General features: G+C 35.7%; 1 protein-coding gene across 2 annotated transcripts; it reads right to left on the bottom strand.

The window, feature by feature from the left end:
- Positions 1–422: 422 nt before the first annotated feature.
- zmp:0000001167 (protein phosphatase 1 regulatory subunit 12A) lies at positions 423–25,955 on the bottom strand. 2 transcript variants are annotated; one of them, XM_059536986.1, is made up of 24 exons: positions 25,629–25,955; positions 15,343–15,473; positions 15,021–15,139; positions 13,532–13,688; positions 13,063–13,207; positions 12,597–12,671; positions 11,143–11,225; positions 10,671–10,864; positions 10,487–10,590; positions 9,871–10,068; positions 9,087–9,175; positions 8,807–8,992; positions 8,636–8,731; positions 6,532–6,622; positions 5,956–6,075; positions 5,433–5,526; positions 5,260–5,330; positions 5,119–5,175; positions 4,947–4,969; positions 4,799–4,862; positions 4,598–4,702; positions 3,536–3,586; positions 3,395–3,445; positions 423–1,263 (listed from the first exon to the last, which is right to left on the bottom strand). In XM_059536986.1, the coding sequence occupies exons 1-24, from the start codon at positions 25,902–25,904 to the stop codon at positions 1,177–1,179; spliced, it is 2,667 nt and encodes an 888-aa protein (XP_059392969.1). In that variant the 5' UTR covers positions 25,905–25,955; the 3' UTR covers positions 423–1,176. The 2 variants fall into 2 exon arrangements, with proteins under 2 accessions (XP_059392969.1, XP_059392970.1); XM_059536987.1 differs by lacking the exon at positions 3,395–3,445 and having other exon boundaries at positions 423–1,281.
- Positions 25,956–27,608: the final 1,653 nt, after the last annotated feature.

Here is a 27,608-nt window from a genome sequence, read left to right as displayed (position 1 = left end):
TGTACAGTTTGAATCAAATGTACATGCCTAAAAATTCTGAATATGAAAACTTTGTTCATGTTAATTAGTGCACTGACCCAAAGCTCAAACGACTTGTAGAAAAATAGTAATTAATAAAATGAATATAGTTCTTTTAACATTTTATACTTTAGTTTAGATTTTGACCACTGATCAGTGGGTCAATTATGTTAATTATATTAATATTAAAGTTATTATTTTTGTTTTATATGTTAGTTTTAAGTATTATATTATTTGTTTTATATGGTTTTTTTTGTCAAATTTAAATGAACAATATTTTTCTTTTACAGTGCTTTGACTGTCCACTAACCAAGGATTGTAAGTTATGTCAATTAATTCTCAAATAAAACACAAACGGCCACCTCACACAATAAACAGCAAAATGTAAAAAACTAAACAAGCACTAGTCTACAAACACACATATTTTATTAAGTGCCAACATTCATTCAATATATTAGAAAAACAACACGTGGAGAAAATGGAGCTGATATCAAGTTACAGTTTATAGCGTTATGAGTTCAAATGCATAATATTTGTACATTTACAAAATAAACAAAGCTTTTGCCCTTGCTTCAGAAGATCCCGAGAGCACAGATGATTCAAGCAAAGGTAAAAACCACAAAAACAGACATTTCCTCATGGCTGGCCGTAAGTGTCGCTTTAAAAATGAGGCATAGCATAACTGGCGTGTTTTGGACGAATGATTGTCGCGCTGGTTTCTGGAGTCGATGGATTGGAGTGACATGTTCAGACCACCTTTAATGGAGTTTAGGGTTGAACCTCTCAATTTTGGATGCGTGTGTTTGTGCAAAGATGCAAAAATACTGCAGACTTCAGCTGCCTTAGACTCGTGAAATGTGTGTGTGCTCACGCTTATGGGAATGTGCATGGTGCATGCGTCCCTATACGAGTGTGTGTGTGTGTGTGTGTGTGAGAGAGAGAGATAGAGAGAGAGAAATATGAAGCTCCGCTGATGAAGCTGGATGAAGCTCAAACACAGCACACGCACAGGAAGGTAAAAGATCACGGCTAACTGAGAGCCGTCATAAAACAGTGACATTGTTCCTCTCATCCCTTCTTTGGCTCTGGGGAAGGATGTCGGGCCGGGGTGGGACTGTTTCTCTTTCTCTCTCTCGGTCTTCTGCTCATCCTCTCGCTCTATTTGGAGAGTTTGCTGATGACTCTGATGAGCGCGCCGTTCTCGTCCTTCAGCCTCTGGTTGTCCGCTCTCAGATCCCCTAAAACCTGTGCCACAGACACACTCTTCTCAGTCCTTTACAGCTGTCAGAGGAGGCTTTTAAAGGGACAGCTCACAGTAAAGTAGAAATACTGCCCCCATGTCATTCCAAACCAACAGGAAATACAAAAGATGACGTTTTGAAAAATGTTCAAGCAGCTGTTTTCCCAATGATGTAAGAATACAGTGAACAGGAGCGGTCAAGCTCGAAAAACTGTAGTCCATACAATTCAATATATTATATGTAACTTGATATATTATTTTAGTTTTACATTTTAGTTTGATTGGCCACTGATAAGCACTATCAATTATTAATTGTAATTAATCAATAAAATCAATATTAATAAAAATTCACAAAACATCTCTTAATATAGTACTTTTGTTTTACAATTAATTAAATTTTACCACTTACAAATGACTGTAAATGATGTATTATTAATAAAATTGTAAATAATAAAAAAATAATAATGTTTTATATTTTAATAATAATAATAATAATAATAATTATTATTAACAAAAATAATTCATACTCATATACATACTTAAAAAAAAAATTATTATTATTTATTTTTTTGATTATTTTATTTTGATTGGCCACTGACCAGGGACTGTCAGTTATTTCTATTACATAAAAAAATATATATATTAACAATAATAATTAATACACTACATTATTATTATTTTTTACATAAATTTTTTATATGATAACTGATTAATATACTGAAGCAGAACCAATCAGATTTCACTGTGAGCAAAGCTAGAAATAGAAACCAGGTGACTAAACCCACATTAACATGGCAGAAGTGTGATTAATCATATTTGTCATGCCTGGTAAGTGTGAAAGACAAATGCCTCGTTAAACTGGTTTTACTTGTGTTGGCTAAACTGCTCTCGGGGATAAAGTATTAATATATGCATTCTAGGGCTGTCAAAATTGCTCAAATATGACGTTTGAATATTCCCTCTAAAAAATACACGAATATTCGAACTATTCGAACATCTGGTTGCGCATGTTGTCAATGACGCGCATTACGTCAATAACAGGCAAAAATAATACAAAGAGACATAACTACTTGTATAGATAGTCTATTTAAGTTTAAACATTTATGACAACGTATTACCTACACAAAAACAAGGAAATCAACTAATGGCCAAGACTGCAGACCTCACGCTCTCTCACCCTCACGTTCTCTGCGCATAATGGTTTAAATGAACAAACACATTTTTGTGCAAGCAATTTAAGGTCACGACTGTTGTCCCAAATATAGCAGGCTTCATTCAGTGATTGAAACAAATATTATTAATATTAATTGAAGTTTTACAGCATATAGAACTGACATTGAATGCTCCGAGCGAGCTGTGCTGTGGTAAACATGGAACTTTTCCTTGACATGAAACGATAAATAATCAAACCTCGGATCCATTGCTTGACAGAACTCCCCGAAGCGTGCCCCATCCGCGATACTGATCGGTCTCATGTCCTTACAAATGAACGAAATGATTTTATCCGTTATGGCCTCTTGTCGTGTTGCAGACAAAGTGCTTGCGGCGAGCAATGCAAAGTAACGTTAAGTGTCAAGACGTGACTGTTTAGCTGGAGTTCCACACATTATGCCATGCTCATTTGGGTGCACATTTTTGAGATGTGACCTCATGTTGCTAGTGGTCGAATGGTATGCTAACTGCTAACTGTATCTTAAATAGCTTGCATACAACTTTATCTCGCGTGTCAACAATTTTACCTCATTTTCTCTGCTGCGGTCGAGTTGGGCTCTGCACTTGCTGGCATCTTCCATGAAGACGCGTCAACTTTCAGCAGTGATGCTGTGCCAGACAGTGCGACTCCTGTGAGGCTGTGACCTGTCCCTAGAACCCTCAGGCGCGCTAGCGCGCCCACTCGCAAAGCAGACAACCACGCCTCTACTACCGCGGGCCTTTTTTTCCACATTTTTTTTTTTTATTCGAATATTAATTTTCACCTTCGAAATTCGTTTTTTTTAAACTATTCGAATAAATATTTGCATTTAGAATATTCGTTGACAGCCCTAATGCATTCAGTAGCCTCTCAGCCAATCAGCATCCAGAACTGAGTGAAAGAGAGCCAATCAGAACAAGATTTCCGTGATCACATGCTCTCACCTTCAACTCTTCTTCCAACTCAGCGGCACGCATCTCTAACATTTTTTTCTCCTGAAACGCAGAGAAAACAAACATGTGAAGTGACATCATGAGATTGAAAACGTCTCTTCCATGTGCTTTTCATTCCTTCTGTAAACTCACTTTCTTCTCCATTTCCAACAGAGCCGTGCAGTCCGTGAATCTCTCCTGCCTCTGTTAAAAACACAAACACAGGAGTCAATTATACTGTTATTTGGTATCACACTGATATTAAAAGAAAAACGCAGCAATATTAGGGTTTCTACAGTAGTCATTCATATATATATATATATATATATATATATATATATATAAATTCTACCTTTACTATGTTTATTAGTAATATACAACCAGAGTTTGAAACAAAAATTCAAATTCTAAATAAAAATGTATATACAGATGAAGATATAATAAATGTTTAGACATTACTTGATATATATAACATATATTTCAAAAAGTGAGTTTTTTTTCTCCCTAAAAAGTGTCTACATCATAAGTATAAAGTTTTTATTCATTTTTATTTCAGTTTAACTCACTTTAGTACAGTATATCGTATCAAACTAAATGAAAATGAGAAACGTAGAAAAAAATAAAATAAGCTTAAGTGTGTTACAATGTTTTATTTTGGCTGAAGTTTATTTTATTTTTAGTAACGAAAATGTACAGAATAATTTTTTTTATGATTTTGGTAGTTTTAGTTATTATATTTACATTTTCGTTTCTAGAAATATAATAAGCTTCAACTAAAATGATTCAATTCTTAAACTTAAGTTGTATTATATGTAATATATATTACATAGTAATAGTATATAAAATAGTTCTAAAAGCAGCATTGAAATGTCTAGCGACTTCACTTATATTTTAATTTTTATCAGTCTTATTTTACATTTGATTACCTTTGTATTTTTTGTAATTTCAGAATGCTTACATTAATATTTAATACTGTTAGTGTCAAATATTAAAGTAAGCATTAAGAAATGAGATACCTTTAAAAAAATAATTTAGTGAATTTTTAATTTTCTGCTTTAAAAAAATAGAAACATGGATGTCAGGATATGCTTTTACATACTAGATCAAAAGTATTAATTTTCCTACTAGATAACAAAAAAGTATATAAGTAAAGTATTTCTGAAACTGCAATCACAGTAATCTGACGTGTGTGTGTGTGTGTGTGTGTGTGCGCACCTGTGTGGCCTTTTCCAGCTCCACTCGGGTCAGTGAAATGGTTCTCTGTGTGTCTGATAACTGTGACTGCAGACGGCGGTTCTCTCTGGACATCTCCTCGAACAACTGAAACACACACACACACAGATACACAGATACAGACATAAAACACACACACACCTCCAGCCAACACAATCAGCCAAACCACACGCCCCTGCTCACCTTCTTAAAGTCTCTGGACTCTGATCCCCTTGTGAGAATACAGTCATTCAAGACCGAATCAGACCTGAGAGGAAGGAAAACCCGAGAGAGAATGAGAAGGACGCAGACATCGCCAAACAATGTGAAAGTTCAAAGGTCAGACTTGTACCTGCTGCTCGTGTGTCTGTCTGTCTGCATGAGGAAAACAAAATATTTCACGTCAGCAAGAAACCATAAGCACATGCAGAAACTTATATTACACTGATCATGTATACTGTCACGCCTCATTAAAATCCTATGACTGTCAATCATTTAAAAAAGTGCATGCTGATTGGTCAGACCTGTGGGTCCCGCCCACTGCTACTCTCCTCCTCTCCACTGGGGTCGTTGTCATCGCTCTGAAAACACAAAAGGAAATGCTTAAATCCGCTCTGTATTTCTGAGCTCCTGCTTCAATCCCGAGTCCCCCTCGTCTTCCTCACCTCTCCTGTTTTCCCTCTCCTCCGAGCTCTGGCTCTCCTGCGCTCCCTCGCTCGCTCCTCGCTGTCAGCATCTGACACACAACGCAGAAACAGTGTTACAGAGAATGACACGAATCAACACACCAGTGTAGTATCATGAACTCCAGTGATAAGGGTCAAAGGTGAAAGGTCACCCTGTCTGTCAGGTCGTGGAGCACCAGGAGGGTGTGTGAGCCCCAGCAAATCTGACTTCTGGAGGTTAGCAATACGAGACCGCCAGCTCACTTCCTGTGCAAAAATAAATATATTATTATTCATTTAACATATGTAAATAATAAGGACTGATATATATATATATATATATATATATATATATATATATATATAAATGTATATTGCATGTATAAATGTTGATACATAAATATACAGAAATTATGTATTTTGCATATATATAAATATTATTAATAATATATAAAATGTATTTTGTATATATATATTTGTATTTTTTCACAAAATATATGCATATATTTACACACAAACACACAGGTAATGACTGTTTCCAAACATTCTCTTCCTCTGCTATTTTTCAGGCATCAATTCAGTTTTAGAAAGTACTATAGCATCAAAAACAAAAATGCCACCCTTGACCTTTAACCTTACATTTCTGACTGGTGCAGAACAAATGAAGATATTTGGATTAAACTCAACCTTTCTCACCCCTTCCTCTCCCTTCTTTTGCTTCCCTTCTTTCTCCTCCTCTTCTTTCTTGTTCTCCTTCCCCTTGTTTTCCGTCTTCATTGTCTTCTCCGCTTCCTGCAGGTCTGTGAGAGTAACACCCTGAAGAGCAAACAACAGAACAGTCACACGGGGATGTCTGGACTCCAGCTGCGCACAAACACAAAACCGCTCTACACTTGTTTGCCCTGTGTTAAGGTCGGAGCTCAGGGTTAAAGGTCATAGAGCCTTAGAAACCCCCCACTGACTGTTGAATGCATATTCCACATGTAAATCACCCTATTTCTCCCAGCACCTCTGAGAAAGCACTAATAGCTGGATCAATTGTGATATCACTGGTTTCTGATTTACCTGTCAATAAATGTTACATAAAAAAAAAATACTTGTGGTTTGGTTGAAAAGCAGTGTTACTTTATTACTGATATATTATTATAGACATATAACTTTTTTTTCAGTATTTCTATTTCAGTAAATTGCCAAAGTAATATTTTTTATTTGATTTTTACTTTTTTTTCAATCAATGAATATGATTTTTAATAGTCATGAGGCCAGGCTGACCTGCGTGGAGCGTCTGGATTGACGAGCGTGTCTGGATCGGGCTTTTCTCTGAGCTTCTGCTTCCTCATCACGCACTGGAGTCAGATAGGACCTGCACACACACATAAACACAAGCTTCAGCCAATTAAAACAATGAAAACACAGCTAAAAACTAGCTTGTAGCTGGACCAAACTGTTTTAGATGGGTTAAACAACCAGCTGCTGGACCTTGATCAAGCCATTTAGAGCTGAAAATATACTATTATTTTACATGTATATTATTATATATAAACTGATTATAAATTAGTATTAAATATAAATAACTTTTCTTGTTTTAATTAAAATTAAATCAAACTATGTAAACACTATTAAATATAAAAATAAATGATAAATATTTATAACTAATATATATATATATATATATATATATATATATATATATATATATATATATATATATATATATATATACAGTACAGTACAGACCAAAAGTTTGGACACACCTTCTCATTCAAAGAGATTTCTTTATTTTCATGACTATGAAAATTGTAGAGTCACACTGAAGGCATCAAGGGCTATTTGAGCAAGAAGGAGAGTGATGGGGTGCTGCGCCAGATGACCTGGCCTCCACAGTCACCGGACCTGAACCCAATCGAGATGGTTTAGGGGTGAGCTGGACCGCAGACAGAAGGCAAAAGGACCAACAAGTGCTAAGCATCTCTCGGGGAACTCCTTCAAGACTGTTGGAAGACCATTTCAGGTGACTACCTCTTGAAGCTCATCAAGAGAACGCCAAGAGTGTGCAAAGCAGTAATCAAAGCAAAAGGTGGCTACTTTGAAGAACCTAGAATATGACATATTTTCAGTTGTTTCACACTTTTTTGTTATGTATATAATTCCACATGTGTTAATTCATAGTTTTGATGCCTTCAGTGTGAATCTACAATTTTCATAGTCATGAAAATAAAGAAAACTCTTTGAATGAGAAAGTGTGTCCAAACTTTTGGTCTGTACATATACATATATATACACACACACACACACACACATATATATATATATATATATATATATATATTAGTGGTGGGCCTTTATCGGCGTTAACGTGAGACTCTTATCGGGCGATAAAAAAAAAATATCGCAGTTAATCTATTTTCAAAGTTGGGTTGGGAGCTGGGTCTATAGCTATAATGACTTTCACCTTGATATTTTATATGACCGACTGGCTGAGGCCAGCCTAAGAAGATGCTCTGGACAGTTGACGGGCCACTGCTGCGCATCGTAACGAAGGCTTATCTTTTTCACGTGTTTTTAAGCCTTACTGCTTGTTGATTTAAACATTAAAGCATCCAAACACAAGACGCGGAAAAGTGTTCGGTGCGCACGAGAGAGAGAGAGAGAGAGCCGCGTATCACGGACAGCGACACTGAACCGAGCTCTCTTCTGCGAAGTTCTCCTCGAAGTCCCTCCTGCACCTGAACGAACAAATACAAATCGCAGTTTGAACAAACAAAAAGATGTGAAAGACGCGTTTGCAGTCCGCTACTCGGTACGTAAACGATCGCTGCACTGCTGCAGACGCAACGCTCCTGGAACGCAACTGGAATCCATTAACATGGGTGCGTAAAAAAATATGCAACGCATACGCACTGCAGACGGAGTATGTGTGAAACAGGCGTAAGGTTGTTTGCACCTTGTGCAATGAGGAATTAGTTTACAGCTTTCTCAAGCACTTTGTGATGCATTTTGGAAACAGGAGATGAGCCCCTTTTCTAATGAACCACCTTGCTTGATAAACCCCTTCTCAAAGACTTACTGTTTGTCAATTTTATTTGGGTAACACACATATTCTGAATGCCTTCAGCAGAATTCGAATGAGCCATTTTAATCTAGATTAATCTAGATTAATTTCAAGATCACAGTGAGATTAATCTAGAATAAAAAAAAATAATCTATGCCCACCACTAATATATATATACATACACATATACACACACAGACATCATTCACAGTGTTTTAAGAAAGTACATGGGTCAAAAGTCCCTTCAGGCTAGTATGAGGTGTTTTTTCCGGCAGGATGGAGGTTTATTAGCTCTCTGTCGTGTGCAAATCATCACACACTCACTTGCGTCTCTGTTTGGTCTCCGTCTCGCCTGAAGTGCTCGTCGTGGTTACAGAATTCGAGACGGGCTCCTTCTTTTCGGCCTCTTCTTGAGCCGACCTGCGAGAGACACACCAGATCATACAAATACAACACAGACACGGTCAAATCACACGTGATGGGGGAGACACGCACCTCTGAGCCACTAGATTACTGAAGCGACTCAGTCCAGAGGTTGTCGTGGTTCCAGAGGTCACTGAGGGGTCGTCAAGTTTCCTTCCATAAGACGAGCTGCGAGGTAACGAGGGGTTCAGAGCCGACACTTCAGCACTGAAGTGGCTGTTCAATCGGCGCGTGTATGAAGAGCTGCGGCTCAGCAAGCTACACACACACACACACACACACACACAGAGGATGGATGAGCATTGGAAGACTCAGAACAGGAAACAGTCTTTGTGTTTCCTGTGTGTCTCACCTGCTGGAGTTGTCGGGGGTAGTGCTGGTGTCACTGATGCTGAAAAGCCGTCTGGACGGAGTGGGCTGAACACGGGCCAACCTGGGCTCCTGAACACAGGAAATGACATCACTTTGAGGTATAATATAATACATTTTCTGATTAACATGCTGGTTATGAAAGTACCTGAGCAATCAGTTATCTATTTTGTGATACCATTTTTACTGCTTTTTTAGAAATGAGTTCCAAGTTACATATTTTTACATTTATTTTTATTATATATTTGAAAGAAAAGGAGTAAAAACTACAGTGAAAACAGTAATATTATGAAATATTACTACAATTTAAATATATATAAAATGTATTTGAAAAACGTAGTTTATTCCTGTGATGCAAAGCTGAATTTTTAGCATCATTACTCCAGCCTTTCTAACATATCTGAATGATATTAGGGCACTTTCAATATTTTCCAGGATTCTTCGATTAATCAAAAGAACAGCATTTATGTGAAATCGAAATCTTCTGTAACATTATAAATGTCTTTACTGTCACTTTTGATCAACTTAATGCATCTTCGATGAATAAAAGACTTAACTTCTTAAAAAAAAAAAGTGTAAAAAAAAAAAATAGTTTTTACTGGATTGTCCGACATTAGGCCTTATCGCACGGTTATTTTATACATTAAATATTAAATTGAGAAAAACATTTCTATAATAATATGAAGTAGATTTATTGATATAATTACAGTGACATAGAATTCCTGTGCACACTTATACAGTATAGATATAGTGTATGTGTATGTTACCTTATTGTCAGATTCAGAGCTCAGTCTGGGACTGGATGCAGAGCGTGACATTCCCAGTTTCGTCTCGGGGCCCTTGGGGGCCTCAGTGGCTGGCTCAGAGGCCCCGGCCGAGCCCAGAGTCACAGAACTTCCTGCTTTACGCAAAGACGTCCTCCAGGAACCTGGAGCCTCTGTCACCGAGGTCCGGACGGGTTCAGCCTGCAAACACACCACACATTATATTATATCATTAAAAATACTTTGTATTAGTATTTGTATATTGTATTTGTAATTGTATTTGATAATACAATTAAATAATTGTATTATCATCAGCCACTCAAGTAATACTTTTTGGCTGCAGAATTGGCTGTTAGTGGCCACATGAATTGATTTGTGACTATTTTAGTATATATAAGCACTTTGTACTACAGAAACTGTGTTAAACAGCTGTCAAACACTTGTGCTGCAGCTGGATTCAGAAAACAAACATCAATAATTTAAATCGAAAGCCACAAATTTGCCAAATCTTTCTGGATATAAAAGCTCAAAATGAAATAAAATTTTCTGAAAATTGGCCAAAAAAATAAATAAAAAGAACAGTTTTGAAGCATCTTAAGATTAGCAGTTCTCTGTTCACCTTTTTAACCTGGTTAAGGGCAGTGCTGGTCACAGAGCTCACTGCGGGCGCTGCATTGCGTTTGTTGTTCAAGTTGTTGATAATTTCTCGAGTTTTTGCTTTTTCTGAAAAGACACACACAATAATCATCAGTTAGCTCATGTGATTTTTGATTTCTTGAACAAAAACGGGCGGGTTTGGTCACCTGACTCTGCGTCACTCTCTGATTCGCTCTCTTCCTCTGAACTGGAGCTGCTGGAGGGTTTGGATTGGCTGGCTGTGCGCGTCGACTCCTCCTCGTCCTCTTCTGTGGGCGGAGTCTGGAGTGTGGGCGGAGCAAGTTTCTCTCGCTCATGCAGGGTGATCTTCTCTCTACTACTCATACGAGAGATGGACGTCCTGTAGGTTACGTTAAAATCAGCCAATCAAAGAGAGCGGAGAATAAGTCATGTGATCTAACACTATATACTGAACATTCACAATATTCTATAATGAATCAGTTTCTGAATCAACGATTTACTTCCTTCAGTACTGAAAAACAACTATGAAATGATAGGGAATCAATCTGGGTTTTGTTACACAGGAAGTGATGCGTAATCAGAAACCGTATGTGATGTTAGTAGTATATTTTTTAGTATAGACAGTCCGGTATAATCAGTTTCTGTATGTGATGTTACCTGCGAGGGCGAGTTGGAGCCAGGGAAACAGGTGGGCTGGTCTCAATGACGGCCGTCTGGATCTTCTGTCTCTCTGAACGCATCTTTAGGAGACAAAAACAACAATTCAACATCAATTCACAAAGAATTTAACCATAACTATACCTCATCTTTTTATTTTAGCATGAATAAGGGTAAATTCTGACAGAAATAGTCAAGAATGTCATATATCACCACAAGAGAAAGAAAAAAGAAATTATATTCCGCATGAAGCAAATTTTTATTTTTTTATGTATATACTAAAAATATATTTTTTAATAATAATAATTGTTTATTTATTCCAGTATTTGTTTGCTTTTTTTCTATTATTATTTTTTTTCCACAATACAATTAAATCAATGATTTTTTTTTTTTTTTACCATAAATAAGGGTAAATCTCTCAGGAACTATCAAAAATATAAGTCATTTATCAAAACAAAATAAAATAAAATAATTTATATTCTGCATGAAGAAAATAAAGCATATTTGCATTTTTTTATTATTTGAAAAATTAAATAATCTCAATTGTGACTTGTGAGATTCATTTCTTTGATAATTAATCATATGACAAGATACAGATCATAACAAAATAAAAAAAGAAGAAATCATATTATGCATTAAAAAAATGGAAGCACATTTGCCTATACACACATATGCATACATACATATATATATTAGTGTATATATTAATATATTATATTATATATACATTGCATGTTTTTCTTAAATATATACATGCATGGTTGTGCATTCATATATATACATAATATACAAACAACACACACATATAATGTAAACAAAACTGTTTATTTTGGATGCGATTAATCGCGATTAATCATTTGACAGCACTAATTTAAATATATTTCTTTTTTTCAAAATATATTATAATATATAGATTTATTATATTTATTTATTCTAAAATGTATTTCTAACTAATATATATATATATATATATATATATATACATACACACACACACACACACACACACACACACACACACTGTACATACATGTGTGATCTAGGTTGTGACCTTGTGAGATTCAATTCTTTTAAATGACTCATTACTCTCCTGTCAAACTAGCAACTAGCAATAAAATCGGCATTAATAGGGCCATTAATGCTGATAATCTGACATCTCTCAATGGGTACAATGTGTCATACACTGACGTCCTATGTAAAACACCACTGATGCATTCAACCTTAACTGCACACACTTCCTTGAAATCTCCTCAGACTGAACACGCAGTTCTGTCAAGTACAAACAGAGGTGTGTTTGACAACTTTGGCTCCGTATATCACACAGAAAAAACACTGCTGTTTTTTGGATCTTCATTCAGCAAAGATATCTGCTCCTTTGCTCAGAGTGAAAGCATTCTTAGAACATAAACCAAAGAGGTGATAAGATAGCAGACATAAACACAAGCAAAACTTACAGCGTTCTGCTTCTTCTGCAGTTCTTCCAAGTTATCAGCGATGTTCTCATCGGCTACGTCGAGTGGAGTTTGTCCCTATGACACGCAAATACACAACGAATACTTGACTCTAACTGGTTACTCACAAGATTTTATATTTATATAACAACTATAGTAATCTAAACAAATTACTTTACCCAATGCTGTAATACTACAGGTTATATTCTACTACGATACACTACAGTTTACTGTAGTAAAGACTAAAGTATACTACAGTATTTATTACAGTTCACTATAGTTCATACTCCAGTATGCTGTAGCTTTCATTTACAAAGTGTTGTAAATACTTAAATATATACAGTATAATACACTTCACTATAGTATGTTTCAAAAACACTATAGCATTTTTAATGTATGCACTATATGTCCACTCAGCCTGTCGTAGTGGTAAAATAAACCCGTTTAGGGTAATAATAGACCCCCGTACCACATTATTGACAGCGTTCATGTCACACATGTGTTCAGCCAGCAGAATGCAGGCCTCTTCCTGTCCCCAGTGAGCCGCCGCGTGAAAAGCCGTCCAGCCATCACTGTCCCGACTGTCCACATCTATCCCACACTTCAACAGCACCCTGACGAGCAAAGAAACACAAAGATGCTTAGAAAGGAGAGCTAAAAAAAATAATAATAACAGGTTACACTTATTTTTAAGGTGCCCTTGTTACAGTGTAATTATATTGTATGTAAGATCAAATAACTACATGTACTTACTATATGGTTAGGTTTAGGATTAGGGCATGTAATTATTCATAATTAATTGTTATTATAATAGTAAGTAGATGTAACGTGGAACAAGGACACCGTAAAATAAAGTGTTACCAAAAACAGATGCATGATTCTTGAAAATGTCTCAAAAGAGTGTAATACTCATTTAGTGTGACGTGTCTCGCACTCACTTTAAGACCTCGATGTATCCTTTAGCAGCGGCGACATGCAGCGCTGTGGCCTGAGTGTTCAGATGAGGGACCAGAAAGGCACTTCCTGCCAACACGGCCATGGCATCCTGGAGCATCACTCTCTCCTCAACTCTCCTGGCCTGATCCACATCTATACCTGAAAGATCATTCAAAAACAGCTATTATCATGCTTTGACAGGCAGCACAGGCCTTTTTATTTTTTTACATTTAGTTGATAACGTTTTATATTACAGGTCATTTAAGGGACCGTGAGACTTTATTGTTCAAGATCAGTTTGTTCATAAGGACTTGAAGTTGTAGTTCACTCAAAAATGAACATTTGCTGAAAGATTACTCACCCCCTCAGGACAATACAAGATGTAGATGAGTTTGTTTCTTCGTCAGATTTGGAGAAATGTAGCATTACATCACTTGCTCAACATTGGATGCTCTGCAGTGAATGGGTGCCGTCAGAATGAGAGTCCAAACAGCAGATAAACACATCACAATAATCCATACCACACCACAGTCCATCAGTTAATGTCTTGTGATGTGAAAAGCTGCATGTTTGTAAGAAATAATCCATCATTTTAAGGTGTTTTAACTTAAATGCAAGTCCTCTATCTATAATATTGCTTCCTCTAGTGAAAAATCTGTCTTGTCTGAATCAGGAGAGAATTATGCACAGATGATTGATTGATTTATTACAAACACACAGTTTTTCACTTCACAAGACATTAAACTGATGGACTGGAGTGGTGTGGATTATTGTGATGTTTTTATCAGCTGTTTGGACTCTCATTCTGACGGCACCCATTCACTGCAGAGCATCCATTGGTGAGCAACTGATGTAATGCTAAATTTCTCCCAATCTGTTCTGATGAAGAAACAAACTACATCTCGGATGGCCTCAGGATGAGTAATTATTAGCAAATTTTCACCTTTGGGTGAACTATTCTCTTCAGGACACAAAGACACACCCACGTTCACAAAACCGATCACACCTAACAAGCAGCAGGAGGAAGTTTATAAAACCCCTGCGCAGCTCCAGTGTTTTTAATTAAGTCCTTGATGTGGGAAATTCACATGCTGTTACTGTTAACACCAAACATCCTATAAACACACACACACACACACACACACACCTACAGTGAGCTTCTGTGAGACTAAGGTTTTAATAGGATCAAACACAGCAGGTCACGATCAGACAGATGGAGCTTTTCAGACAGATAATGTGAACCTGTATTTGTTCAAATGGGAATCTTGCAAAGAAATGTTGCAATTCGATATCAGAAATTTAAAGGAAAAACAAGAAATATTTATTTAAAAAAAAAAAAGATCAACTTTAAGCTTTATCTTTTAATTTAGGATTCGAATATTTAACTTTTTTTAATATGTATTTTTTGCCTTTATTGTGATTATTATCTACAATTCCCTTTTTCATTCCATAATCTTTCCCTTTTTCTAATCTAGGGTGTGAATCTCTCACCCTGTTTTTTAATCTCTGCCTTAAGCAGTCTTCCCATGACGTCCTCAGTAGCCACATCGAGAGGAAGTTCTCCCTCACTGTTCACCGCTCCCACATGAGCGCCGTGTTCGATCAAGTACCTGCACAAGGTAGAGAGAAAAAAAAAACATTACAATGCTGCAATGACTCATAGATTCCAATAGAATCTGACAAGATTGCAAGATGCATTTTAATTAGATTTAGCTAAAGTGATCAGTACTCTGAATAAAATATGAATTTCAGACACAAGGCATCTAAGAAGGCAGCAGCATGTCGTAGGTAGTTGGCTCACTACGTTACTGACTTTGTGATCTGGATGAAGCCGCAGGAGGCCGCGGCATGGAGGGGCGTCCAGCCTTCGTTGTCTCCTCGGTTCACGTCACTGCCGCTCTCCACCAGAAACTCAACCATATCTGCGTTTTCATCAATACAGGCCTGAGGAGAGAACCAGAAAATGTGTTTAATCAACATAAACATGCATAATAACAAAGAGAAATTCTGACCAAAACTCAATTTTAATCAAAATTTAGAAATTTTGTTACGGCTGATAATCAATATGATACAAATTATTGTTGTTTGGACTAGGGCTTTTGTCGTTAACTAAAACTAAAACTAACAAATATAAAAAACTGGTTTTATTTCAGTTATTTGCCAAAGCAACATTTCTCATTTCATACTTTAAGTTGAAGTATTAAAATAACTAAAACTTAATAAAAAACTATATGTCCAAATAAAATAAAATAACTAACAAAACTACAAAAATGTTTGCTAAATTTTTAGTAATGAAAACAATTTTAAATATGGCTCAAACACATACACAGTTCATAAACAATATTAAAAATAATGAAAAAAATGTTATAAAATAATTAAAAGTATCATGCTAATATCGGCTGATACTTATATATTGTGCATCCCACTGCGCATTTTAGTAACATCGAGTTACTATTTTTATTAATATTTCGTGCATTCTTTTTTATTTCACTTTTTGTTTTTTGTTTTTCATTTAAAGTTTAAATATTTTGTTGTTTTTATATATGTCTATATATTTTTTTTATTAATTAGAATTTGAGTAATTTTAGTACATCAAATGACAACTAGCTATGTTTAAGGTTTAATTTATTTTAAGTAACAGATTTACTTGTATTGTTTTAGTATAATAATAACCTTAATGCATAAATCATTCATCATTAAGACTGTACATGCATTTTTCAAGCGTAAGACACTGCCCTTATCCTTTGATCTTCAATTACACATGAAGTGATGCATGACTCTTATCAGCTGAGCGCTCCGTCTGAATAACTCTACTGACAATCATCATGACCTTCCTACTGACATCATCTTTACAACACTGCTGGTGCCAGTGTCGTGTTGCATCATGGGAAATCTGTGTTTTCATGTCCCTAGAGTTGTCAGACACAGCTGCCACTGGCTGCAGGCAAAACAATAATTAGTCAGCGAAGCGTTAACATGATGGATGTGTTACTGTACACATACTGTACATGTGCAGGTTGTAATCAGTGTTGAGGAGTAACATCCTAAAAGCAGCCAAATTACTAACTTAACTGCATTGTTTAACTGTAGTTCATGTGATTAAAAAAAGTGTAGCTTTTCCAATAACAAGCTATTTTGTCGGCAGCGGTGTAGCATGACTGAACACTACAACAGCACTTTATAACAAAACAGTTAATTTCAATGAAGAATAAAAAAGATTCACTGATTTATTCAAGTCATAATTTAATGCACAATGAATACTGTTTGTCAAGTACTGCTGAGTAATGTTCGAGTCCTAGTATAGAGTCGTAGTTCTAAACCAACTGAGTATGGGAGACATTTATTCGTTTTAATTATAATTTTTTTTACTTTATTTAATTATTTATCTTTCATGCTACATATGATGTGGATCAGTCTGCACTCAGAAAAGTTATTGAGTCCAAAATGTCCGAATCCGTCAAGTTCGAGTAAAAGTTCAACCGAGTTCAACATAACTGCAGTCCGAATCCACCAACTCTGCTGCGGATTATAAATATAGTTACATAAAGTTTTATTAAATAAATGAAGTTGTTTTGATTGTTATATTTAGTGCATTTTTTCTGTTCAAGTTTGTTAACTGGACGGTAAACTGACCTGAGTTAGTAAGTAAAGAAACTATGTAAGGTAAGGAAATGACTTACCTAAATTAAGTCATACCTTACTTAATTAAATTAATGACTTAAGTAAATTAAGCAATTATATGACCTGAGTTAGTAAGTAAAGTAAGTGACTAATTAAGTGAATTAATTCTGTGTTCCAGGCAGGTTTTTGAGCTCGTAAATCACGACTTCAAACCATGACTCATGATTTTGTAGCGTTCCAGTTACGCCAAACTGCTTGAGCACAAGAAATTGTAGCTAGATTATTAATTTTATTGTAACGTTATATTGTCCTAAAGTCTATTTCTACCCTGTATCACTTGCATAAACATTGCATCTGTGGCTAACATTATCCGTAGGGGCTGCCATTGTTGTTTTGCGGGCTATGTGACGTCAGAGCTCTGAACTGGGAGTGCATCGATCTAGAACACATCGAGTTCAATTTGGGAAGCCATGGGTTTGAATGTTGTTCCAGTACACTTTCACGGCTAGAAGGTTGGAAAAACACAAGTTAAGAGTTGCCTGGAACATGGCATAAGTAAGTGACCTTAATTAGTAAGTAAAGTAACTAAGTAAAGTGAGTAACTGAATAGGCAACCTGGCCCGAGTTAGTAAGTAAAGTAACTAAGAGAAGTAAAGTAACTAAGTAAAGTGAGTAACTGAATAGTCAACCTGATCCGAGTTAGTAAGTAAAGTAACTAAGAGAAGTAAAGTAACTAAGTAAAGTGAGTAACTGAATAGTCAACCTGGCCCGAGTTAGTAAGTAAAGTAACTAAGAGAAGTAAAGTAACTAAGTAAAGTGAGTAACTGAATAGTCAACCTGATCCGAGTTAGTAAGTAAAGTAACTAAGAGAAGTAAAGTAACTAAGTAAAGTGAGTAACTGAATAGTCAACCTGGCCCGAGTTAGTAAGTAAAGCAACTAATTAAAGTCAGTAACTGAATAGTCAACCTGAAGCAGGTTAGTAAGTAAAGTAACTAAGTAAAGTGAGTAACTGATTGGTCAACCTGACCCAGGTTAGTAAGTAAAGTAACTAAGATAAGTAAAGTAACTAAGAGAAGTAAAGTAACTAACTAAAGTGAGTAACTGAATAGTCAACCTGAAGCAGGTTAGTAAGTAAAGTAACTAAGATAAGTAAAGTAACTAAGTAAAGTGAGTAACTGATTGGTCAAACTGACCCAGGTTAGTAAGTAACTAAGATAAGTAAAGTAAATAATTAAAGTGAGTAACTGAATAGTCAACCTGACCCGAGTTAGTAAGTAAAGTAATTAAAGTGAGTAACTGAAAGGTCAACCTGACCCAGGTTAGTAAGTAACTAAGATAAGTAAAGTAACTAATTAAAGTGAGTAACTGAATAGTCAACCTGACCCGAGTTAGTAAGTAAAGTAATTAAAGTGAGTAACTGAAAGGTCAACCTGACCCAGGTTAGTAAGTAAAGCAACTAATTAAAGTGAGTAACTGAATAGTCAACCTGAAGCAGGTTAGTAAGTAAAGTAACTAAGTCATGAAGGGGAAGTCATGGCCTAATGGTTAGAGAGTCGGACTCTCAATTGAAGGGTTGTGAGTTCGAGTCTTGGGCCGGCAGGAATTGTAGGTGGGGGGAGTGCATGTACAGTTCTCTCTCCACCCTCAATACCATGACTTAAGGCCAATTTATACTTCTGCGTCGGGTGCGCGTAGAAGGTACGGCGTAGCATACGCATTGACGTGTACCATACGTCGTACCCTTCGCCGTACCCTGACGCGCACCTCCTCAAAAATGTAACTACGCGTCGCGGCGACGCGGACCGCAAGATCTGTGATTGGTCGGCTTGGTAGCATCGCATTTCCGGCTACGCATTTCCGGCGTGTTCTTCTGCACCGCCCGCCATTTTTAAATTCAGAAGTTCAGGTGAAAGTTCAGTGAAGAAAATGGAAATGGACCAAGTGACCGAGCGATTAGTTGAAGAAGTGCGGAAATACAGCCATCTGTATGACTCGTCTTCTGCAGAATACAAAGACTGCCAGATGGCAGCGAATTCGTGGAGAGAGATTTCCTCCAACGTCGGAATCTAAACACAGTGGAACATTAAAACCCGCCCCCGCCAACTAGCGTTTCGGCGGTGCAACTGCAGAGCAACGCAGACATAACGCAGAAGTATAAATGCTCACGACGGCGTCACCTACGTGCGTAGCCTACGACGTACACTACGGCGTACCCTCGACGCAGAAGTATAAATTGGCCTTTAGGTGCCCTTGAGCAAGGCACCGAACCCCCAACTGCTCCCCGGGCGCTGCAGCATAATTGGCTGCCCACTGCTCCGGGTGTGTGTTCACAGTGTGTGTGTGTGTTCACTGCTCTGTGTGTGTGCACTTCGGATGGGTTAAATGCAGAGCACAAATTCTGAGTATGGGTCACCATACTTGGCTGAATGTCACGTCACTCACTCACTCAAACGAAGTAAAGTGATTAACTGAATGGTCAACCTGACCTGAGTAAGTAAAGTATGCAGAATTTATTAAGTAACTATGTAAAGCTAATAAAGTCAGTAAGTTAAATAAGTAATGCAAAAAAATAATAGGCTAAGAAAGAAAGAAATACATATAACCATATAATTACATATAATTCTAATGTTCGATTTTTATTCAGGAAGGGCTCATTAAACTGATCAAATGTAATAGTAAAGACATTCATAAAACAACAAAAAATTTCAAATAAATGCTGTTGGCTGGAAAAACCTTGCATCACTGTTTCCGCAAAAAATATTATTCAGCTATTTTCAACATTTATATTAATGAGAAATATTTCATGAGCAGCATATCAGAATGACTTCTGAAGGATCATGTGACACTGAAGACTGGAGTAATGATGCTGAAAATACAGCATTGCATCACAGAAATAAATTACATTTTAAACTATATTCACATATAAAACAGCTATTTTAAATTGTAATACCATTGCACAATATAACTGTTTTTAATGAATTTTTGAGCACACAAATGCAGCCTTAATGAGCAGAAAAGACTTCTTTTAAATCACAAACTTTTAAACAGTAGTGTATAAATATAAAGTCACTAACAAGAAGTAGCCATAAACATTCAAGCTATTTAAGAGGCCACTTTTTAATTATAGTTTGATTTATATAGCTATCATATCTAATGATATCTACGTAACTAAAACACTGTTTGTTATTGTAGTGCAGTTTGTACATTGTTTAGAATCCGCAGACATTATATGCCACTGAAAACAGCAGACAGGCCACGTTACAGTGATTTTACCACTGATAAAACGAGTGTTTTCAGGCATGACAGGGGAAAAAGGCTTAACAGCCAAAGCGAGCGGCTCCCAGAGGAGTGCCTATAGAAATCTCCACGTACACTGCACTCGCTCTGCTCTCTGTGTGCAGGAGAACAGAAGGCCGCTCTGTTCCTGACTCCTTCCTCATTGTGCGTGTTTGTGTGGGTTTCTGAGGAACACTGGGAAACCTCTGTATGGAGAAGGTGTGAAGTTCTTGATGGGGTCACTGAATGAGTGTGTGTGTGTGACTCAGATAGCGACTGGCCTTTGCCTATGACAACAGCCGCTTGTACTGCATGAAGAATGTTTTCCATGCGCTCACTGGAGAAAGACAGAGAGAGAAAGCCTTTGGATGGAAGGCATGGAAAAACTTAAAGAGCTCTGACTATATTTAATTCCTGTTACTGAGCAACAACAGGACAACAGGACCGGGATTGAGATGAGCTGCGACAGGGCATCAACACACACGCAACGATTATTAAAATAAACACGAAATATAAACATGCATATTAATGTACTAGAGTAATTATAGTTAACTTAAACCATTTTTATAACTTGAAATAGAACTGATTTTTTTTTAACTTTATTTTTACTTTGTTTTGTTTAAAAAAGTTTTTTTATTAACTGCAATAATAATGAATAACAAAACTACATAGACAAAAATATATTTTAAAAACTACTTAAAACTAAAAACACAACAAAATTACTAAAACTAAAATGAAAGTGATAAAACAGATCCAAAATATTAAAGAGCACTATAATTATACCAAAATAAAACTGAAAATACAATCTACTAACACTTTATACAACAACTATTGATAACTTTAAAGGTGTAGCAAAAATATCACAGGATAAGTTTAACCCTTTATTTGATTTATTTTATGTTTACATATCTACCATTTATTGGTCAGAAGCCACAGCATGAAAATAATAATTTACTTCTCAAAACTGATATGTTTTTGCATCCATGCTAACAGGAACATAAATATAAAAATAATTTAAATAATAACTAATAATAATTCATTTAACTTAATAAAATATAAGCAACATGATAAAATTAGCAAGATGTACTAACCAAACAGTATTTAGGAAAAATGAATGTGAATATGAGCCAGGACAAACAGCGTCCAAACTTTCCAAAATACGTTAATATGGTATAAAAATAATGGTATAATAAATTTATTAATAATGGTATACTTTAAAATCTAATATGGTAATTCAGTTGGCTATACAGTGTTCTTTATAGCAACAAAGCCACAATTTCCATAAATTATGATACATTTGAAAATAATAACAATTGCCTTGCTGAGACATACAAAATACATAAATAAGATATATATAATGCAGAGGACTGACTCAAGCTGCAGTTTCTTCTGAGAAACCTTTAAGAGAAGATCTGCTCACAGTCCTCCGTCCTGTCCATCTGTGAACCTGAACGGCTGTTTACTTTAGGACCACTGGAAGGTAAACCATCGCTGTAACTCTATCTGTGACGGAGGAGATGTGTGGGTGTGTGTGTGTGTGTGTGTGTGTGTGTGTGTGTGTAGAGGCCAATACTGTGTCTTTGACAGGATGTGACACTGATTTTGTCCAGAGCCACACACACACACACACACACGCTGTGTGTTCCCAGTGAGCAATCAGTTTGATTTTATTTTATGCTCTCATGAATTTCTGCATATTCATGTCATGGCAACACAGTTCAAACTAAGATACGTGGACAGAAACACACTCAGACAGTGACAATATTTCTTTGTTAAAACTATATTATATATATATATATATATATATATATATATATATTATATACATATATTATATACATATATTATATACATATATGAAGAGTGTATAACTTTTTTTGTATAAGTTTTATGTTATCATGTTTTTGTGTTAGCTGTATTTTTAGTCTTTTTTTAATCAAAATAACTTTTGATTTACATTTTAACTTTTAAATAACATCATTTTTGAAAATTGTTAAAAATGGAGTTAACTGTTTTTGCGAATTAACAAATATATATCATTTAATTCACACACTTTTTCTTCAAACATAATTAAATAACACACACACACAAAACCTTCAGTATTTATAATTCATTATATATTTCTTAATTATGTCTTAATTTAAATTTATACATACATATAAATAGCCAGCTTTTAGATTACACATTAATTATATATTACAGATAAAAATGAAAATATTTACAACTCATTGTTAAAATTATTGTAATTCAAGTGCCATAAAGCAATCAGATTAGCCTTCTCTACAAACATACAAAATATTTCATAAAATTCACAGTTTTACAGATTAGATTATGAAATTTCCAATGAAGCATTGGTAGACTTGTGGCTTTAGCTACACTGTATTTCTTAACTCATATCCTACATCAACAATTTTTTAATACATTTAAAAAATATATATTTTATAAATATTTTTATGTTTGAGCTTATATAACTCTATTATCATAACAGTCTGAGTGATTCTAATTCCTGAACAGTAAACTTTGAGGTGTCAGCTTTGTGAACAAATGTTGATTATGTATCTAATCAGAAAGAATCATGAGCAGAAACCTTTTTATTTTGGGTATGTCATTTCTGTCTCCATGCCAAAAAATGGGGGTGACTGGTAAGGGGTTCACTGTCCTAAATCCTTAATGTCCTAAAAAAAGAGCTTTATATTTATATAATTTTAACACGAAGCTTGTTTGTGAGTAAATGAATAAATGAACAAATGTAACTGCAACCTTTATCTTACAACTTGGACTTTCCTTCCTTGCAATCTCAGTCATTTAGCAGATGCTTTAATCCAAAGCGATTTACAAATGAGGAAAGATTTTAAGTTATAACCAACAATTCTGAGATATAAAGTAAGATTCTGGAAAAAAAAGGTCAGAAACTGACCTTCTATTCTACATTGTGAGACAAAAAAAAATCGTCATTGCCGTTTTATTTTTATATCCAGTAACAGAAACAGGCTTCCATAGAAATATGATTTATAGATTAGAGAATGCGTGGTACACAGGTGACTAATTTCACTTTGAAGAGCTCACGTGAGACTCAAAGCCTGCGTTCCACAGAACTTCAGAAAACTGGTGAAACTTCAATCTGAGCTTCCTACGAACATCAGCTGAGCGTTAGCCAATAGCTGCTCTCGCCATGTAACCACATGACCACCTGTATGAATCAAAAAAAGCATGCACTGGATTTGAGCAAAACCTTCGGCTGTTTTTGAGTGGCTCTCTCTCTTCAACAGAAGCTTGTGATAATAGATTCAAGCAGACACATAATTACCTCAAGCATACTATCATTTTTTACCAAAACAGACTTTTTCCCTCATGTAAAGCTCTATATCAGGATTAAGCTGGTTTCTGAAGAAAACTTTACTGTCGAAACACAAGGCTGAAACAACAAATGCCGAAAATAACCACTCCTAAACATATCATTAAAAAAAAAAAAACATACACAGCTGAGAGGAAAAAAACAAACAGCGAATGAAAAGAGGCCGGCTTGAATTCCAGCCATTCTCTGAAACAGCTCAGAAGACATGAGGAAAGTCTTGCTATGCCAGTTCAGTCTGGATGCTGGTACGGTGGAGTCAGAAGCGTTTAACGTGACTCGTGACGGGCCCAAGACACTCGCTGGACAGCATTAAAACAACGACAGCAACCCTGGTACTGCCAACAACTACACAGAGTCCAGATTCATCTGTGCCAGAGGAACACAACTAGTCCAGAACCAAAACCATGCCAGCATGACAAACCAACAACTGGCCTTCGTGCAAAACAAGAACACTGGAAATACATTTTGTCATATTATAATAGCACACACACAGCATTCAGCATCAGGCCTAAAACAGCCAAATCGATTCTAGACTTAAAAGTTTCAAAGTCATTTTAGGTTTAAACCAGAACTTTATTACATCTGCTAAAATTAACTAGTTAAACCAAATAATAATTTTTCGCATTTTTTATATATTGTATATAGATCAGTGATGCTCTTTTTTTTTTTGTCAGGATCTACTATGATCAAAAATATACTTCGAATTATACAAATATTTGCGCGAATACACCTTTTCTACAATTTATATGTTTTAATTTGTGAATTTAAGTAATTTTGTTATTTTTTGTGCAGCTTGACGTCAAAAATGTACAGTATGAAAGCCTGTTTCAGCCGGGGAATAAATCTGTAAAAATAAGATAACTGCAACTTAAACAGAGAATTACGAATTCTCTACGTAAACTCGGAATTCTGGGAAAAAAAACTCAGAATTTCAGAAAAAAACTCAGAATTCTAAAAAAAATAAAATTTAACTCTTGCATTGACATCTTACAATTCCAAGTTTATCTCCCAATTCTGATACTATTCTTTGAATTCTGAGATTAAATCTCCCAATTCTGTTTTTGTTTGTTTGTTTTGTTTAAAAAAAGTTGCTTAGACTTTTTATCTCACAATTTTGACTTGTGTCATCACAATTGTGAGTTTATATATCACAAATCAGATTTTTCCATCTAAGAATTGGAAATATTTATATTTTATATAAATTGTGAGAAACTCAGAAGCGTGAGGTTAAAAGTCACAATTGTCTCGGTAGTGTAAATGGTCGAAGAAAAAATTACTTTTAAATTAAAACAAACACACACACACACACAAAAATTGGCAGAAATAGTTTGGTTTTTTTTTATGTTACTTTTTTTTGGTCAAGTAACATTAACAACAAACCCCTAAAACATATAAGACCCCTTTTTAATAATATCACATATAATAACTTTTTTACGAAAATCCATCTTTTGCTTGGGTCACAAACTGAGTAACCTTTAAAAGGTACTTGATTCAAATAAAGTTAAAAACAATAATTAAACTCTACACACCCATTCAGTAGCTATTTCACTACTTTTTACTTGATGCTTCCATCATTTACATTATTAAACGTCATATTTATTTATTTTATTTTTTTTTTTATTTTTTTACATAAAGCAGTGGAATTCTTTTTTTACATTAACTTGAACACAAAGATAACTTTTCAGGCCGATATAAACAAGGTGTTTAAGAGTTTTCTCTTGTTTATCATCTTGGTTGTCACCGACCCACAAGTTGAGAACGGCGCCGAGAAAAGTTAGTGAACTTTGGCCAAAGTTTCCAAACCGAGTCACACTTTAGTGTGAACACGCAAACACGCTCCGGTTACCTGATGCAGCGCCGTTAGACCGTCTACATTGGCGTGGTTGATATCAGCTCCCTGTCGCAGGAGCTCCGCCACCTCCTCCCGGTCTCCGGCGGAGCAGGCGGCCATGAACACCGCTCCCTGGGCGAAGCGCACTCTGGCCCGTCGGTTTCCGGGAGCGGGGCCCTGGCTCCTCGCCTCCGGTCCGGTCCGGTCTGTCTCCGAGCCCTGCCACCGCTGCAGCTGATCCTGCCGCCGCTGCTTCGCCGCTTCGGACCGGGAACGGTCAGTGGCCGCCATCTTCCACCCTCGGTCTCTCCCGGGGAGTTTCAGTGCATCAGACAAGTGATGTCCGATTCACTAACGAATCGTTCGTTCGAACCGATATTTTAAATGATTCAGTCGAGCTGACTCGGGTTTGTGAATCAATCGCTGAGGAGGTTCGACAAAACATAAATGTGCCCCTGGACCACAGGGTCCAATTTTTTAAATCGCCATTTATATATCACCTGAATGCTGAATAAATAATCTTCCCATTGATGTATGGTTTGTTAGAATCTGAGGGTGCAAAAAAATAAAAATAAATAATAATAATTGAGAAAATCGCCTTTAAAGTTGTCCAATTTAGGTTCTTAGCAATGCATATTACTTATCAAAAATTAAGCTTTTATATATTTATAGTAGGGCATTTACAACATTTCTTTATGGAACACCATCTTTACTTTTTAAAGATTTTTTGCATAAAAAAAATCGATCATTTGGACCACAAAATGCAGAAAAGCAGTCATAAGTAGCACTGATATATTTGAAGGAATAGCCAACAATACAATGTACGGGTCAAAATGATCGATTTTTCTTTATGCCAAAAATCATTATATTAAGTAAAGTTCATGTTACATGAAGATAGCTATTTTGTAAATCTCCTACCGTAAATATATCAAAACTTATTTTTTTGATTAGTAATAATATGCATTGCTAATGACATAATTTGTACAACTTTTAAGGCGATTTTATTTTTTTATTTTTTTGCACACTCAGTTGTATCTCGGCCAAATATTGTCCTATCCTAACAAACCATACGTCAGCTTATAATTAAAAGCTTATTTATTCAGCATTCAGATGATATACAAATATGAATAAATAAAAATGGACTGTTATGACCGGTTTTGTGGTTCAGGGTGACATCAGTCATCAGTAATCGAAAACAGCGATTTTACAACAAAAAAACGCTCAGCAATAGCGCAACTGGAGAACTGTTCACTGAAACGAATCGTTCGAATGAACCGATTCACTAAAATGAATCAGAGAGGACAGAGATGAGGAGAGGCGCCCTCTGGCGGGCGGGAAAAGAAAAAACGCGGAGCGGAGGAGTCGGGCGCAACTTCATCAGCCAATAGAAACGCAGGGCCGTGATGACGTAGTAACTCCCACGCAATTGAACTTGTCGGTCAATCGGAGCAAAAAAAATAAATAAAAATAAATAAGTAATCGATCAGTAGGACCTGTGGCGTAGTGGCTTTCCTATTAAAGCAGCGCTGTAAAAGTCAAGAAATGTTTGCAAAGGTTCTTCAGACACTTACAGTTTGGAACAGCGATGGAAAATATAAAACTAAAAGAAAAGACGCAAAGCAGAACCTTATAACGTTCCTTTTGTTGGTAAATGTTTGATAATTGTAATATTTGCTGATATACTGCTAAAATTTAATACATACACACACACACACATATATATATATATATATATATATATATATATATATATATATATATATATACAAAATACATATTCAATAAATCATAAATACAGTTGAATTCTGAGTCAAAACTTTATTAGTTCTGTTAAACATTCACATTAGAATACTGTAACTGAGCAGAAATGCAGATTAGGAGGTGTCTTTTACTGTCTGGCTCACACTTAAAGGCAAATCCCAGATTTTGAAGCATTTACAAAAGATTAACAGATTAGTTTAGTCCAGCACTAACCTTAATCTGTGTCTGGCAACC

Source organism: Carassius carassius, chromosome 43 (genome assembly GCF_963082965.1).
Source record: "Carassius carassius chromosome 43, fCarCar2.1, whole genome shotgun sequence".
Classification (NCBI taxonomy): domain Eukaryota; kingdom Metazoa; phylum Chordata; class Actinopteri; order Cypriniformes; family Cyprinidae; genus Carassius; species Carassius carassius.
Note: the sequence above shows the minus strand (reverse complement) of the source record. Positions and strands in the feature narration are given on the sequence as shown.

Bases quoted from the DNA above. Each gene is read 5' to 3' on its own strand.
- zmp:0000001167 (XM_059536986.1), bottom strand. From the start codon at position 25,904: ATGGCGGCCACTGACCGTTCCCGGTCCGAAGCGGCGAAGCAGCGGCGG. The intron at 13,689-15,020 runs GTGAGAGATTCA...ATGATCTTTCAG, and splicing joins GGCAGAGATTAAAAAACAGG to GTATAGATGTGGATCAGGCC. The intron at 13,208-13,531 runs GTGAGTGCGAGA...TTTGCTCGTCAG, and splicing joins GGATACATCGAGGTCTTAAA to GGTGCTGTTGAAGTGTGGGA.